This window comes from Rhododendron vialii, chromosome 7a (assembly GCF_030253575.1).
Source record: "Rhododendron vialii isolate Sample 1 chromosome 7a, ASM3025357v1".
NCBI classification, from domain to species: domain Eukaryota; kingdom Viridiplantae; phylum Streptophyta; class Magnoliopsida; order Ericales; family Ericaceae; genus Rhododendron; species Rhododendron vialii.
In genome coordinates this window covers 16,379,720-16,397,611 of record NC_080563.1, presented here as the reverse complement: position 1 = coordinate 16,397,611, position 17,892 = coordinate 16,379,720, and the positions used below count along the sequence as shown (strand labels likewise).

Genomic DNA, 17,892 nt, shown 5'->3' with positions numbered 1-17,892 from the left:
GAGGAAGTAGATAGGAAGTGTTAAAGATAGGGCAAAAGTGGTAAATAGGTAATAATAGTATGGGTATTTTGGTAGTTGCCCGGAAAATAGAAAAATGGGAAACCGTGAAAAGGACGTCCTGTCTTGGTTCTCCATTTTTGCTTCTTTAAGAAGAATCCAAGAATGGGTTTTCAAAATGAACTTGCCAAACACCCAAAATAGAAAAATGAGGTTGCCAAACACCCTACATATCTCATGGTAGAATGCCAGAAACATTTGAAACCATGAGTTATTCACTACATATCCAAAGAAGTGATTAATTAATTTCTTCGACCTCTAGACAACGGGTATTTGTTCTAATTTGACATCACTTACGTGATTGAATGACATTTGCGTAGACGGAAAAAAGGACCACTCAGCAACACATACGAGTAATTATTCGATGCTCCTGGGGCACCATGTGGCGGTGCCTCAAACTCTTGTCTACCACATATTTGTGTGGGCTTCACACATTTTACAGAGAGGACCACGGAAATGTATGGTGGAGGAAGAGTCTGAGGCACCAGGCATTGAATAATTCTTCGCAACACTAGAGTGACTACGATGTCTGTTATCGATGATCTGCCCAGGCCTCAACGGGCTACATATTTACGTGATCCAGATATCGAGTTGGCTCCTTAATGGGTTTCACAAAATGGCCCAGCAAAACTCTTTCATTCTGTTTCCCCTGACGTTATGATGAAAGCATATGAAATATTTTCACTTTATGATGAAAACATACGAAATATTTTTACACTGATTGTGATCGGAGAACTCATAATTACCAAAATAAGTGTAAAAATATTTTGTATGTTTTCCTCATAATTGTGAGCTCTCTAATCAGCAATCACAATCAGTGTAAAAATATTTCATATGTTTTCATCATAATTGTGAGTTCTCTAATCAGCAATCACAATCAGTGTTTCCCCTGAAGTTGGTACGGATGATTCAGTTGTATCCTCATAATTCCACAACAAACACAGATTTTTTCTTATATAAGAGTATCAGAAAAATGGTAATCCGTAGTCTAAGAAACCAATTGCTGATAGTTAGTTGGTAACTTAGTTCAACCACCTAGCCTAAAGTCAATTGTTATAGTGAAACCTTAGAGAAAATTTGGCATTAGATTGTCCTGAAAAATTCTAAACATACCATACACAAACAAACAACCAACAAAACCAATGATGCAATCAAAGAAAAATACAGCAATAGCAGTTGGTCAACGAAACGGGCTATTTTCACAATAAGAAAATCATAAATCCGGAATGCCCTAAATTAAGTACCAACTTCTTTTCTCATTTTTTTCTTTTCGGATTAGTTCATATCCAGCCCAACCAATCGACTTCGACTACTTACGGAAGGAAACTGAACCCCCAAAGGCTCCTGGTTGCCAAGTGACTCTCACTATGCTAACTGCTTGTGGTTTCGAGGACCAAATCGATATCCTCGTTTGAGTAGATATTCCATGAACAGAGAAATGTAGCGCAAAAATGACAGAAGCCAAATTCAGAAGAGTATAACTATGAGAAAAAAAAAATTCAACTTTCATCTTCTACTGTCACGTCTCTAGTTACAAGATCATAACTACGGGGGAAAAAAAATGGTGTATGGGATCACAATCTATGAACATCTGAATTTAAGCAAGAATGAAGGAACAACAATACCAATGAATCCAAGGCCCTAGCCATTTTTCAGTACAAGCTGTTGGGAAAAAAAAAACAGCAGAAATCAGGCTCGAAGTTCAGACCGATAACAAAATGAGGTTTTTACCTTTAAGGACCAAATCACGGGAACGTGAAGGATCCGCCAATTCCAGAACTACCGGACGGGGGGCTGATAGCCACCCAAAGGAGAGATATGGTGATTGCAATGAGTCCGGACCAAACAAACACGATGGTGGGTGTCCTCCCACGCCTTCCCATAAGCCCTTTCGCAAAAGGGTAGAGATGAGCCAAAACCCAGAAGCTGAAAAACACCCCTCCTAACAAACGGCTCCACTGTGGTATAGTGCTATATATTGTCCGGCTAACTCCCACTGCAATGGCAATCAAATTAGTCATCATGATTGTGATCGGTGGGATCATGAGGGACGTCCATTTGAGAACATAGAGATCGGCAAATTCATCATCCACATCATCACTGCCAGATTTTGATGTCAACGTAAATGAAATTTCAATCCCAGCAATTACTTTCAGTAGGCCCTGAAGCACAGCGGCAAGATGAGCGCTCGTGCCTCCAATTAACCAAAATTGCTCGTTTCTCCACCATTCTTCCAGTGTGATGCCAGACCACTTGATCTCAAGCACCGCAAGCATGCAAAGAGTCAATGTGATGATCAAGAGGTAGGTGAGGAACGCCACGTTTAGGGTCTGGACAATGAATTGGCCAGAGAAAAGGGATAGTGCTGGAAGGAAACAGTAGACGATAAGGAAAAACGAGGTGAAAGGGTATATTCCGACGTTGAGGTACGCAATCCTCTGCAAAAACTTCATCTTTGTACTCGCCAGAATAGCATTGTTGCGGGAGAAGAAAATCTCAACGGAGCCTGTCGCCCACCGGAGGACCTGGTGGAGCCGGTCTGTCAGATTGATTGGAGCAGTCCCACGGAAGGCGTCCCTCTTGGTGACACAATAGATGGATTTCCAACCCCGGTTGTGCATCCGGTAACCAGTCACCACGTCTTCTGTCACCGATCCGTAGATCCACCCGACTCGGGTTCCCCATTCAGTTTTATCTTCATACCAACACGAGATAACACTAATTGCTTCAGCGACCGTGGATGCATCAAGTAGGTCCCGTGGGATGGTAAGAGCGCCTGGAGCTCGTCCATTCTTGATGGCAGGGTGATCAGCAAGTGGTCGGCCCTGGAATTCCGCCACTGGAATGGAGTCAACGAGGAAAGACGAGTTGCCAAATTTTTTGGGAAAAAGAGAGATGTTCATTTCCTCGTCATCATCAGAATCTCCCATTCGAAGCGCTCTTTTCGAGTCTGAGGCAGAAGCTACCGTAGAAGATTTTTTACGTCGACCGAAGCAACAGCTACAGCAACCTTGGTGGTATTCCTTTGATCGAGGAGGATCAAAACCATACAATGCAATCCGGCGGAAGAGGCATCCGGTTCCGACATAAACAGGCCCCTGAAGCCCGTCAAGAGCACGCATGTTGACATCAAAGAAAACTGTGTTGTGATTGGCATAGCGGTCGGATGGATCGATTCCCTCGAATCTCTGGGGGAACTGGACAAAGCAAAGGCGATCGCCGCCACGGTCCATCATGAAACACATGCCTTCTCTCAATGCCATGGAGTTGTAAATGTAGTGGTCACAGTCGAGGTTCAAAATGAAGGGTCCATTGGACATGATAGCCGAGGCGCGAACCAGAGCATTCATTGCGCCGGCTTTCTTGTTGTGATCGTATCCTGGACGCTTTTCGCGAGAAACGTAGACCAATAAAGGGAGTCGGATGTCAATTTCTGTTAGGTCGATAGGATTGGAATCAGCTGCTGCGCCGTGTAATGGTTCATCACTTGGGGGTTTCAACATCACCTGCGACCGTAAATCAAGTCATTAGAAGCCAACTCAGAGTAATCAACAGGAACAAACAACAGCAGCGCTGGATAAGGTTCAAATGGCAAGAGTTCCGGTAAATATATAGGGATCAAATTCTCACTAAGACAATAAGATGGATATATGCCGATCAAAAAAAAAAGATGGATATGTTTTAACTGATTCTCGTGATCAAATACCAGATTCTTAACAAACTTAGGACTCTAAAACCAAAATTTTGAAGTTGGGATCAAATACTTCTATTAAACAAACGAAGTTCTAAGAAAATACGTGCAATTTTAAGATAACATGTGCAGCACAACAAATTATCTACTACTTATATAAATTTAAATGGATTATTCTAAATCAAAATTTGATTTGACTTGCCAGATCATTTGGCAGTTTACACATCTATGTGGGGCAGCATACTGAACAAACCTGAACAGGACTCTAAAACTTATTCTACTGGACTCTAAAACCTCAAGAGGATCAACACATATTCTTCTTCTTTTTCCCTTCTTTCTAATTTCTTTTTCCCGCCATTCTCGACATCCATGTAGGCATTTGATAAAAACACAAAGGCAAAATGCAGAGGAAGTAAATTGAGTAATTGGTTTAAATGAAATATGCAAGATCCGTAACAAAGCATAGAAAAGTATTTCCAGACAAGGATGATAAATACCTGACCAAGGATAACCATATTAAAATTTACTGAAAAGTTTACCTGAATAATTCCGGCATGGTCACCCCTAGTGTGCTCTGGAGCAGAATCAACCCAAGTGCCGGGCCAATGGGTTCCATCTGCCATCCAGGTAGCCTTAAGGACCTTTATAGTTTCCAGAGATTCATCGTTAAGGTTACCATTCTCCCTCTGTTGCTTCATAGCTTTGATTTCCTCTCTAGCATTATAAGCATCAGAACGCCGCCTAATCGAATCCGGAAGGCCATTAATTCGAACCTTGAACTCATCATACTCACGCTTTACCCGCCTACGATCCTTGACAAAATCTGGACGCATCTTATTCTTATAAGGATCTCTCTTCAAACTGAAATAAGATTCGGGATTCCTTGGCTCAATATCGTGCTTCCGGCAAAATGGGACCCACAAGTTGGCAAAACTTGCGGCTTCTGCCATGGCCTCAAAGGTTAAGAGGGCCCCTCCATCGTCAGACACATAGCACGAAAGCTTTTCAACTGGATATTCAGCCGCAAGAATTGATAGGATGGTGTTGGCAGTGACAAGAGGCGGCTCTTTTTCAGGGTCCGCAGTAGAAACAAATATGTCAATCCCCGGAAGATCGGATTTTCCGGTGGGGTTGTTTGGGCCACGGGTTTCAAACTTTTCTTTCAGAACAGCAAGATCGGTGGCCCGATTCACGGGGCAGAACTTTGGGAGCGTGTCCAGTAGCCATGAGAATGCAAACCAAAGCTCACAAACCACAGACATGCCCCACAGCCAGACTGCATCAGTATTTTGGTGGCTGATCCTCCATACAAGAAATAGCACCAGAACAATCATCCGTAAAAATATTAGGAGCCTGTATGCATGTGCCATTGAAATGAAGACAAATTTCAGCATCCAGTCGTTTTTTCCATTACCAATTATGGACACATTAGAACGAAGGAAGAAAACCCTCAGTACGCACATGTAAACAAAAGGTAGAAAAGCAAGCACTATACGAGAACTTAATTCAGCATGTTGATTGTATATGATAGTATTTAACTTCTCATACAGTTGCTTTGGTTATATGGATCATGCTAAACAAAAAGTATAGAGTATGTACCAGATTACCTCAACATAACAAAGCAATTCCGCAAACATCTTGTCTGATCTTATTTATTTTCAGGGGTTGGGGACATCAATTAAAATTCAAATCCCTATCCCTGCTCATCATATTACCTCTGAGACTTTCCTCCACCTCCTCCTCGTCCTTTTGGGTTGTCAAATGCAAATATACAGAAATTATAATCGATAACCAGCAGAAAAGCGTACAAGTTTGCAAGGGGCATATCAAGGATCAAGAAGCAAGGATGGAGACCATCTAATGAAGATGGAGACCATCAAAAGAACAATCAATGAAAGCAAAGTAGAAGCAATAATACAAAAGAACCCGAACTACATTTTTAAACCTGGATCTCCTGAAGATTGACACTAGCAATCACCATTTGCGTTGATACCACCAAATTTTATGTGTATCAACACTTCTGGTTAATACAAATAAAGTTATCACAGTTATCTTCCATGTAACAGACAAAGTCACAACTTCCTGGTAAATTTTACTTTTTCTGACTTTCTAATTATGAACTTTAATATAATGCTTTCGTACTGCGCTAATGTGGTAATTAGTAATTACCGTATGGGCACAAAGCAATCAGACCCAATGAAATAAGAAACAATCGTATTTAAATGGCTGCTTGATTATGCATCATTGAAACCAAATTAGAAAACTGGGGCAACAATAAACATAAAACAAAAACTAAGAAAGATCAAAGAAAGTTTTTGTACCGATATGGGCTCAAAATTGCAGCAGGTATCTTTAATTTGCGAGTCAAGGGCCTCCAGGGCTTGCTAAGAAGTACTGAAGGCTCATCAGGCTCATCACCAACATCACTTCTCTCATTCCCAAACCCACCTTCCTTGGGCCAAATAGCATTCCCATATCCATAAGTTCCCTTCGTCTCAAACAACCACCGGTTATGATCAAAATCCCCTGTCTGGCTCCTTGTCAAGATCGATTTTGTAGATTTCATCAATGACAACCTCCTCTCCATCTTTGACATCCCCCCAGGCGGCGGCGGCAGAGGGAGAGGCTGGCTGTCATCCACTGCTCTCTCATCCAACTCCGTGTCCTTGTAAGCCTCTTTACACCCCGGACAAATCCCATCTCCAGTTTTCACAGCATCAACAAAACAATCCCTACATATCTTATAATCACATTCACAAGGGAGGATATCTTCACCCCTCTCATCGCTCATCACCTTTCCGTCGCAACCAGGTACTGCGCAAGAAGACCCTTTTGCCCCAGCCATTTGAGGATGGCTTGTTTCGGAGTCAATCACCTTATCCATCAAATGGGCACGAGTAAGGCTGTTGAAACCGCCGGTAAATAATGAACTAGACACATATTGCTCCTCAACTCTCTGAGCAACGGATGCGTCCATCGGTTGGTTATCAGGTGTTGGTGGGATGTGCACTGTGTAGTTCATGAACTCACCACTGGCAATATCATTGTCAAGATCATTGGATTCTCTCGAGTAGTTGACATATCGGCCTGATGAAGTCCTCCTGGCGAAGGTCACTGACAGGGGACCTGACTTTCCATTGTACGATTCTGAAACTTTGGATGACCTTGAAGCCATGGTATAAATTGTGTAGTAGGAGATTATGGATCACCAGTATCTGAAAATTACATATAAGAGTTGGGAAAAAAAAGTATCAGCAAAGATCCAGCTACAGACACAGCTCAAACAGATTCAAACAGGATCTTTATCCATTGACAAATTTCTAAAATGCTCTATTTGGATCTTGGACTTGTGGTAGAAAAGAAACATGATCCCCTACCTTTCTTTCTTCTCATCATGAATCTCTATTCACAAATCCAGGATTCAAATACAGTCTAGAGAAACCAATGATTTATCTTAGCACCAATCTCATATAAGCGATTCAAGTGCAAATGGGGAAAATTGTAGGTAAAATTGTGAGAAAATAAGAGGACACTTAGTCAAACTGGGAAATCTTGTGCTAGTGAAATACAACGAAACCCTGAAATCTCTAGATCACTAAACTTTTGTCCCTCTCTCTCTCTCTCTCTCTCTCTCTCTCTCTGAGTGTGTGTATGTGTACATAGAGATATACATACACATCTACAAAATCTAAATTCTACCACCCCTCTCACAATCTTCTCTCCAAATCTGCCCCTCCATCAAATCAAATCATAAAGAACTTCACTGAATCAGAACCCCAAGTTTTTTCCCCATAAACGCACATAAGAAAATCAAAGGAACAGAAAGTAAATACCTATGACCTGGAGAAGTGAAAACAATACTACTTCAGATTGTCAAACGACATTTCCAGAACCCAAACGCAGATCAAAGTCGAAACTCAAGAAAAGAGAAGTGCTCCAGTCTTGCTCTCACATGGGTATATATATACATATATATGAAGAAAAATACACAAATCCATTTTGCTCGTTTTTTCACGAATTGTTAATAGCAGTAAAAAAAAAAGACTTAAAAAATGAAACGCCTTCGAGGAGGCGTGTGAGAAACATTCAAACAAGACATAATGCATTATAAATGACCTCCATTTATATAAGTAAAAAAATACACTTACAACTGTCACAGACTCACGAAGCTTTCTATGGGATAAAACTTGATGTGCGACCCAGTCCCGTATTTCTTCAAATAACTACTCCAAAACCTAACGCGACCTCTCTCTCTCTCTCTCTCTCTCTCTCTCTCTGGATGTTGAATTTAACAATTCAAAAAAGAGACCCAGTCGAGGACCGAGTACAACAAAACACACCAAAAACTCAGCTGATATAGTCTGAAAAGTACAAAACCCCTTCGAACAAGAATCAAATCTACGCGCTCTAATAAGAGGCCTCTTCGGCTCCCAACCACCAAATATAGAAGATCTGATTACCAACAAATACACAGAGAGAGAGAGAGAGAGAGAGAGAGAGAGAGAGATTAAGTTTACCCTTTTTTTGTTTTCAAACAAGATTTAAGACAAAGAAAATGCTGTTGAGAGAATGTAGGGGATTCGCAATATTTTTTTCTGACAGACAAACTGAAGTGGTGAAATGGGTACGCGGATATGTAGACTGCAAAAGAAGAGTGCTTATCTCGGCTGGTATAATAGTGCTGCTGCCGGTAGTCTCTGTGTCTTGACAATGTGGAGAGAGAAAGAGAGAGAGAGAGAGGCGGAGATTAGGGAATTCAAAGGGTCAATTCGGGAATTTAGGGGGGTCGGGATGTTCTGTCCACGCGGGTACGCGGTAAGTATGAGTTGGTAACGCTGTCTTTCCCTATGGAAAGATTTCAGAAGTGTTCACGCAATCACATCTACATGAATCCCAAATAAAAAATAAAAAATTCTCAAAATTTTTTTTTTTAATTTTACATTAAAAGCTTCAGAATTTCATCCAGTTAGACATTATCTTGGTTTCATATATCCTTCTCTATTTTATTTTATGTCAAAATGGATATACAGATAGATCTCTGTCCAAAATATTGCCCACTCCACGCATAATAAGTTCTATAGGACCAAGGATAGGACTAGGGGGGTCTGGTGGCGGTTGCTGTCAAGACAAGAATTTTAGAAAACGCAATTATTATATGTGAAAAAAAAAATTATCCCCAACTTATATAGTCTCGCCACTGCTAGATTTTTTTTCTTATTTTTTATTATATATTAGTCATAAATCTTCTGTTCTTTTTTCAAGAAAGGAGACCTAAAAAAGTATTCTGAAATTAAATTCAATGGGCCAAAGTGAAATAATATAAATGATGATGTGTAGTTATTAAAAAAAAATCCACATTAATTCTAACCCTAAAATAACTTAACCTAAAAAATTAAGGGAATTTAATTATAATGTCACTTCTCAAATTTATAATGTCACTCCCAAAAGGGAGTGCGGTTATCAATTTGGAAAATCCATATAGGGATTTGGGGAGTGACATTATAAATTTGGGGAGTGGCATTATCTTTGTGCATACCGATGCTCTGGACTATCAATGAAGGAAGTATGGTAATGTGCACATAAATTGAATTTGGTCTTTAGGCACACCCTCTCTAATGCTATTTGGCTTTGATTTTGGGGCATGGTTTAGCAGCAAAATACGTGTAGGGGGCTACTGTTTAAGTGATATTCTGAAATCATCCATTTTGTACATATTGCCAAAAGTTAGGTCTGTCTCTAATCCTTCCTCCGCTCATATCCCCAATGATTGGGGACTACATAGGTTCTGTTGTTGTTATTGTTGGAGTGGCATTATCGATGCCTAAAATTAATTAGTCTTTTTTCATACTCCATATGCAAATGAAAAACGTCATTTACTATAATTTTTATTATGTTATGTTGATTTTTTTCTGGAGCCGATGACTATTAATATTGTAAATGCATCTTTTTATTTTTTTACTATACATTTCGCCACTGCTAAGGTAAAATCCTGATTTCGTCCTTGTATAGGACCGTGTCACACATTGAGACGGAAGCACATTGGGGCAACGAGGACCAAGGCCCCAGCGTAGTTTCGGCGATTTTTTTTTTAAATTTTTAATATGTATACTTCAAATTCACACAATCAATTGAAAAGTATTTTCAAGAATTGGGAAGTTCAAAAACATTTCCAAGATTAGAGCTTAATCATTTTGAGCATAAAATCGTTTGGCATCCCGAATTCAAACAATTGGAATCTTGATTCGGCCCCCCATTTAGGAAATTTTGGTTCCGTCCCTGGTCACACTCATACTCATGTTTGGATCGAAGTTAAAACCCTACCGAGTGTTACAAGTACTAAAGATAATACTTGTTTTAATCCCATCATATAGTAAGTGGAGTACTAGAGTAGAGTTGGTGTCTCCCTTATACTCCCATGCATATGGATTAATTCTCATAAGCACTCATCCCCTCCCCAAATCTCCTAGAATAGAATAAATTAGGATTAATGAATAAAAAAAAAATCCCATCATATAGCCATAGGACTTAGGGGTTTAAACTAACTAAAGCATTAATCCCATCAAAGCGGTAGATTGTATAGTAGTATAATTTACAGTTATTTTGTACGGTATGATTTTTCTGTGTTTGTTTGCAACTTGCATTGGGGAATTGCCAGCCAAGACCTTTGAGTTAGCCAATGAGATATCAACGGACCACAGTTGATTACCCGAAGGAGTTTGACCAAGTGGCGTATGAAAGTTAAATAAGTGTTTGCGTTCTAGAAAGTCGTATGTTTGAGCCCCCGTTCCACAAAGATTTTTACTGTATTTTTTAAGTACTTATTTTTCGATTTATGAGATAGATATTTCTCTCATAATACATTATCTTTGATACAAAAAATAAGTATTTGTTTCCCGTACCAGTACGGGGCCTAAATCCCACGAAGGTCTAACATTTCAAATATTGGGATCATTGGGGGTTTGTCTGTTCGTTAACTTCAGAGTCCCGAAATTAATCGAGGTGCGCGCAAGCTAACCAGAACCTCCAATTATGAAAAAATAAACGGAATATAGTTTGATTGGGGAAGCGCCCAAATTCTCTCTATTGTTATTTGTTAATTAACGTAATGGAACTTTCTTAAAGGACTCGGTACTCCATTTCGTGACCACGATGGTACAGCTAAAAAGTCCAGTCCCTCTACATGGGCTCACTGGAAGAGCAATTCTGTTTTCAAATACTATTTCTCAGCAACTTATTGTTTAGGCTTATCTATTACTCGTATTTTAGTCCTTATAGTTATAGATATGTTCCTAATTTGGTCCTTATATTTTTGAACATCTCGTTTTTGTCCTTATACATAGGTTTTAATTTTGTTCTTATACTTTTTACTAATTTCGTCCTTAATGTTTTTGATTTGTTTCAGTTTGATTTTTCCTAATTGAAAACCAATTCTTCAGTTTTTATATAATATATTACAATATACGTCTAGTTTATAAAAACATATCAACTTTCCTTAGTTAGGTTCTTTAACACTTTAAAATAAAATTTATCTAATAATCTAAATGCTCTTGATATATTTGCAATAGTAAATTTATTGTGGTTATTTCAAGTATGACTTCTTCGTGTAATTTGCTAGAGATAAATATATGTCCGTCCTCTTCAGCATGTGTTAATATGTATAGGTGTTGATTTTCTCTGGACAATTAAGGAAGAATATGTAAAGGTGCTTATTCGGTTTTTACTTTAGTTTTTTGTTTTTCTTTACTAATAAATATTTGTCTGATGGTGATTCTTCAATATTTCTTACGTTCATAAATATTATTTATTGTGGGCAAGCTAGAAACTAGGCTATGATACCAAAATGAGACCTACCATGAGATTGTTAAGAATTGTTGTGGGCTTTTATACTATTTGGTAAAACTTTTTTCTTGTGGTTGTAATTGGTAATTAATTTGGCTGATTTTGTTTTGGAAGACTTAATTGACACAGATTAAATACTCTTTTTTTTGAACAACAAAAGACACAGATTAAATACTTAAAGGACTACATCGACTCAAATTAAATTTTGAGGACTAAATTGAAACTTAAGTAATTCTTTGAGGACTAAAGCAACGCAATTAAAACTTTGAGGGTCGAATTCAAATCTTCTTTTACCTATAGGGACTATAATAATTGATAAGCCTATTGTTTATGATTTTGGTATTGTCTTGTTGACTCAAAACATGTAAACAAATCCCTCGCTTTTACATTTACTTTTCTACTTTGGCTTTCAAAAAAATTTATTTATTCATTAGTCTTAATTAATTATTGAGCCGCCTTTGAATGGTAATGACTTCTCAATCCAAATGCTAAACTTGTTACTAGCTTAGTGATGCGGATATGTCTGTTATGTCTGTTTCGTTGGATATTTTATTATTAGCACGTAGTTTCTCTTCTATATTTGTAATTAAAGTGTCGAGACAAGCGGTTGGAGCGGCGCATGCTCTGGCCAAATCTGTACTCCGTTAATTAGTAATGAAATCGTATTGTTTTTCTTGTTCAAAAAAAAAAATGTATGGCATTAAGGGCAGCTTAAAATTTATTTTTATTAATGAATCAGGTAATTTAAATTTTTCCTTCTGTCAATGCGCTCGCTTAGGCATAGAATAGATGTCTTAATTTTATGACCAAAATAATTTCCTATTACAAAATGAATCGAAAGGTTACAAACATTAAACTTTAGAGTGAGCAAAGCCCTAAGTAAGCGGCATTGACCACTAGACCAACCTTTTGGGTTGAATTATGAACAAGTTTAATGACATCCACAAATAGTATATTACCTTGACCACTGACCAACTCGTTCAGATTGAAATCCACAAAATAGTGTCGGTTGGTGATATAATGATATCTTCTTAACATAATAGTTGAGAGATTGTTTTTATGCATGAATTTTTTTTTTTACAGCTAATTTCCAGCTTAATATACATTTTACAAATACAGCTAATTTCCAGATTAATATACATTTTAGGAATGAATAAACATAATAAAATCATGAATGAGTTGATCCAAATTTGATTGTAGGAGTATATGTTTGGTTTGGATGGGGAAGTACACGGCCAGAACGTTTAAGTTAACCAATGAGAACACCCTCTGTGGTAAATTGACCGCACGCTTGGCCTAAATTTACGAGTTGTTTTTAGTGTTGTCATAGCTACATTTGCATTACCATCCGTGTTAAATTTTTTAGTTTAGTCAATACTCTTGACGAGTTTAATCTAAAAATTAAGAAATAATGATCAAAAGGTACCCAAATCATTCTCCAAAGGTGAAAAAGGATTAAAAAAACAGTTTTAGTCGTCTTATCTCTACTCTTTATATGTTAGGGCCTGCTTGGATGCAGGTAAAAAATCCGGGGTAAAAAATATGAAGGGGAGATAAGATAATAGGGGGTATTAATTTTGATGGGTTGACCCACATCAATTTGATGTTTATGGAGGGGGGATAAAATAGTATGTGATTTGGATGAGGTATTAAATAGGGGGATAAATTTTGACTTTGTTTGGCTGGTTTATAAAATGGGGGGATAAGAAGTGGTGAATGATGGGAAAAGCTGTCAAATGACTATTTTGCCCATGTACAGTGTTAAATTTGATTATGTATTAAAATAAGTATATAAATTCAAAAATCAATATATTTAATCAATTTTGGACAATTAGAGGTATAAAAAAATAAATTAATTAAGAAATGTCTATTCTAAAAAATTTATATTAAAAAAAGTTTTTTTAATTAATGGTTTGTATTTATAATTTTTTTTTATAAAATCAATTCATTTAATCTATAAAATGTTTAAGCCTTATAAATTCATTTAATCTAGAAAATGTTCATTGAGGGAGATGCAATTTCAATTGTTCGGAAAAATGAAAACATTTTTTTGGAACGTGATTTTTTAAGGAATTTGATTTTGACGATTGTGTTAGAATGAATTTTCATTATGTTGTTAAAGATGCTAATGTTAATCTAATTAGCTTTTGGAGATAAAATGTTAGTTTCAACCTCTTTAAACAGTTTATATATTAGTAAAAAATATGGTTACAAAATTAAGTGTTCCAAATTTCAATTCGTTTGAACCGGTAGAAAGATTTTAGTTTTCTAATCATTTTATCCTAAATGGTCATAATTAAATTTTGACTTTAGGGCTCTCTTGATTAGCCCTAAGAAAGTCATAGAACCAAATATCTCTTTTGACTAATTAACGAGAGCCCTAGAGCCAAAAATTAATTATGACCCTTTATGATAAAATGATTAGAGAAATAGGATCTTCATACCGATTCGAACGGATTGAAAATTAGAGCACTTAATTTTTTAACCATATTTTTTAATATATAAATTGTATAAAAAGGTTGAAAAATTAAGTGTTCCAAATTTCAATCCGTTTCAACCGGTGGAAAGATTTTAGTTTTCTAATCATTTTATATCCTAAATGTTCATAATTAAATTTTAATTCTATGGCTCTCGTTGATTAGCCCTAGGAGATATTTGATTCTATAACTTTCTTAGGGCTAATCAACGAGAGCCCCAGAGTCAAAATTTAATTATGACCATTTAGGATAAAATGATCAGAAAATTAAAATCTTTCCATCGGTTCAAAACGGATGGAAAATTGGAACACTTATTTTTTTTACACTATTTATATATTTAAAAATATAGTTAAAAAATTAAGTGTTTAAATTTTCAATCCGTGAACCGGTGCAAAGATCTTATTTTTCTGATCATTTTATCTTAGATGGTCATAATGGATTTTTGGCTCTAAGGCCTTTCAATGAACATCTTAAGAGAGCTCTAAAACTAAATAAGGAGTCTTAGGATAGGTTTGAATGGAAAGTATGATTTTGGATAGAATGGAGAGTAAAAGTTGGTTGAATGGTGGATGGGAAAAAGGGATAACGAAGGGTATTTTCGTCCATAAAACACCCCTCCACAAGGGGATTATTTTTGGGGATCTCAAGAGGAGCCCAAAACTAAGACCCTACAATCCCGGTGCAAAAATCTTATTTTTCTGATCATTTTATCTTAGATTGTCATAATGAATTTTTGGCTCTAAGGCTTTTCAATAAACATTCTAAGAGAGCTCTAAAACTAAATAAGGAGTCTTAGGATAGGTTTGAATGGAAAGTATGATTTTGGGTAGAATGGAGAGTAGAAGTTGGTTGAATGGTGGATGGGAAAAAGGGATAACGAAGGGTATTTCCGTCCATAAAACACCCCTCCATAAGGGGATTGTTTTTGGGGATCTCAAGAGGAGCCCAAAACTAAGACCCTACAATCCCTACAACTGGGGAAAACGAAAAGCGGGTAAAAAATAATAGGGAAACAAATTGGGTTGCCAAACGGGAGAAAACAGGTGGGCCCCTCCCCATATACCCCTTCTAATTTTTTCCCTCCTCTTTTCCTTCATCCAAGCAGGGCCTTAGTACTTTATTAATTTCTTTAGTTGAGACGAACGATTAACTTGGCCTGGAAATTTTATCAAAACACTAAAAGACTATCTTTCTTTAAGATTAATTAATTTATACCAAACATGTCCTCGGCAAATATGGGGTAGGGCGGAACAAAATTCTCTCTAGTTTTTTTTTTTTATCTCGAATGAAAATTCTTTAACGGCTTGGTACTCCATTTCCTGGAATAAAATGTCAAAACCTTTTTTTTCCCAAGTCTAAAAAATAACAAATGACAGAAGAGAAGTCAAAATCATTGACCAGATATCCGTTTAGATATTGTACTACCTAACCTACAACAGTACAACTAAAAATTTGCTGGCTGATATACACAATCTCAATGTACACGTACGTACAAGATTTGATAAATTTGCATGTCAAATCAAGCTTGAATACAGGTACTTTTAAAGCTTGTTAGATTTCAAATCAAACTTGAATAGTCGTCTATTAGACTTGTTCAGCTTATTCACCCACCCTAATTCGCTCGAGTGAGCTGAGCTTCTTGATCTGCCCATAATTTTACAAAGGGGAACTTACAAGCCGGTCATAGTTTGATTTTCATCATTTTGATTCAAATTATTTTATTGAGTTTGTTGAGCATTTTATTTGAAAAATAAAAAAGAGGTAGTAGCTGAACGACAATGAAGAGAGAACTCCTTCCTTTTGCAGTTCACTTCACTAGATATAATGTTACTTTTCTACTTTGGCACTCTTCAATAAAAACATGTCACTTTTTATTGGCAAAGTGTCATCCAAAATTAGCTTTAGGCATGTTCAGTTTAATAGTGGAATTTTGTTAGTGGTATCTCTTTCGAGTTAAGAATGTCAAAAAGCACCTCACGAGCTTGGCCTTTGCATTGGGCAGCTCCAAATTGCACCCACGTGGGTGTGCTGTAAAAATCACAAGATTGAAGCAGGTAATTAAAATGATCTGAATAAACAGAGAAAGGGAATCTTTTTATAATACTATTACAATTACTTTTACAATAGCTGAATTTTAAATATAAAAGTTTTCATTGTTACAGAAAAATATTCAAAAGGTGGGTGAGTATTTATATATGGAGACACAAAATCAATTGATCTATATTTCAAAGAACCCATTCATGGGAAAATTTATGTTATATCCTTTCGACTTTAAGCAATAAGTTTATTTTGGTTCCTTCACGTTTCAATTTTGACAAACTTAACCTTGCATTATTGAAGTGGTTTCATGTAAGCCCTTTCCTCAGAATCTTGGTCATCTCATTTCCCCTTCCCCTTGCAATGTCGTCCTAAAACCAGTTAGAAAGCCATCAAATTTGGATGGCATGCTCTGTGATTGTGGCATCTATGTTTGCCTGACCACCTCTAGGACGTCTACAAATCTAGGTAGGAGACTTCTCCACTGCTCGAAATCTAGGTTATGTATGAGTTTCTCCACCCCTGTGATAATGCTTTCTTTGCTACTATGGGTCTTTTGAATGGATTTGACATTGTTACCTTCTCCACCTCTAGGTCTAGTTTTTTTTTTTTTTTTTTTGAGGTTTAATCCTCCCATGTGTGAAAGATCAAGAAGGTGGCAAGCTACAAGGCAAGGGAGAAGTAGTCTGTGGTGGGGTTGGGGATGTCTTGGAGGATTGGGTTGGTGTTGTTCTGTCTGGTGAAGGAAAAACGCAAGTGGGCAAAAGCTCGAACAAGGTGGAGGAGGTTTAAAATGGGGTAGTACCTTGTAGGTTTAGAATGGGAGTAGGTTTAGGAATCTGTTTTGGGAACTGTTTTGTTGCATCTAATTGGCACCATTTTGATGCAATATTCGGCCTATGTAATATTTGGGACCTGTTTCGATGCATCTAAGTAATAACGGGGTTATCCACTACCCCTAAAAAATAATCACGTGTTGGGCACATGACGATTTCCCGTCCAAAAAAGTAATAGCACCCAACACAGGGTTTGACATTGAAGCCAATTCAAAAATGCAAGGTTAAGTTTGTCCAAATCAAAACGTGAAGGACCAAAGTGAATTTTTGGTTAAAGTAGAAGGGATATAACATACAGTTTTCCGAAGATTCATTTTAAGCAAGTTAAACTCTATGTTTTTTTTTTTTGAAAAAAAAAACTGCCCAAAGGCTACAAATGCCCAAATTTCGGAGCCCTCCGTTGGAAAAGATGATCCTCAACTTTCATCAATGTGGATTGGGTAGGCTGTCACCAAATACCCACAGAGAGTCGAAAAGGTTCCACGCATGGAATAGAAATCCCCATAGACAAAGATACACCAAAACAAACTGAAAAAGTAACTAGAAAATAAATAGGAGTAAATAAAAAACTTTGATCACCGTCGATGTTGCCGGAAGCTCTTTATGGTTAAACCAAAAAAAAACCCGGATTGTATTCATTGAAAACGTCATCGTTGGAATAAAATTAAATTCAACGCCCACAAATCAGCAGATAATCAAGCCCACAAATCAAAGATGTGCCCATAACTTTCAGGTAATTAAACTGGCGAAGTTCATCGATTTGGCACAATTTCAAATAGTTCAACCGGCGGGACTGGCATGGCGCGGACGTAGTAATATATGCAAGGGGGGGCAACGTTTGAAATGACAAAGTCAAAAGATTTAGGCTTAAATACTTAAATGGTCCTTACAAAATAGAGTCGGTTTCATTTTCGTCCTTGTAAATTTTTTTTTTGTCAATTTCGTCCTTCCAGTT

At 37.2% G+C, this 17,892-nt stretch overlaps 1 protein-coding gene and 1 non-coding gene across 5 annotated transcripts; one reads left to right on the top strand and one right to left on the bottom strand.

Moving 5' to 3' along the window:
- Positions 1 to 1,541: 1,541 nt before the first annotated feature.
- LOC131333784 (cellulose synthase-like protein D3) lies at positions 1,542 to 8,492 on the bottom strand. Of its 4 annotated transcripts, none has more exons than XM_058368531.1 (4): positions 8,266 to 8,492; positions 6,070 to 6,963; positions 4,288 to 5,101; positions 1,542 to 3,563 (listed from the first exon to the last, which is right to left on the bottom strand). In XM_058368531.1, exons 2-4 carry the CDS (start codon positions 6,921 to 6,923, stop codon positions 1,803 to 1,805), a joined length of 3,429 nt encoding a protein of 1,142 aa, XP_058224514.1. In that variant the 5' UTR covers positions 6,924 to 6,963; positions 8,266 to 8,492; the 3' UTR covers positions 1,542 to 1,802. The 4 variants fall into 4 exon arrangements, with proteins under 4 accessions (XP_058224514.1, XP_058224517.1, XP_058224513.1 ...); XM_058368534.1 differs by lacking the exon at positions 8,266 to 8,492 and adding an exon at positions 7,897 to 8,205; XM_058368530.1 differs by lacking the exon at positions 8,266 to 8,492 and adding an exon at positions 7,582 to 7,737.
- Positions 8,493 to 9,300: 808 nt separating this feature from the next.
- Positions 9,301 to 9,408, top strand: LOC131334940 (small nucleolar RNA snoR100). Its single transcript, XR_009202341.1, has one exon. It is a non-coding gene; the product is annotated as a small nucleolar RNA snoR100 (small nucleolar RNA).
- The last annotated feature ends 8,484 nt before the right edge of the window (positions 9,409 to 17,892 follow it).

Bases quoted from the DNA above. Each gene is read 5' to 3' on its own strand.
- LOC131333784 (XM_058368531.1), bottom strand. From the start codon at position 6,923: ATGGCTTCAAGGTCATCCAAAGTTTCAGAATCGTACAATGGAAAGTCA. The intron at 5,102-6,069 runs GTACAAAAACTT...ACATGCATACAG, and splicing joins GCAATTTTGAGCCCATATCG to GCTCCTAATATTTTTACGGA. The intron at 3,564-4,287 runs GTAAACTTTTCA...TTACGGTCGCAG, and splicing joins ACCATGCCGGAATTATTCAG to GTGATGTTGAAACCCCCAAG.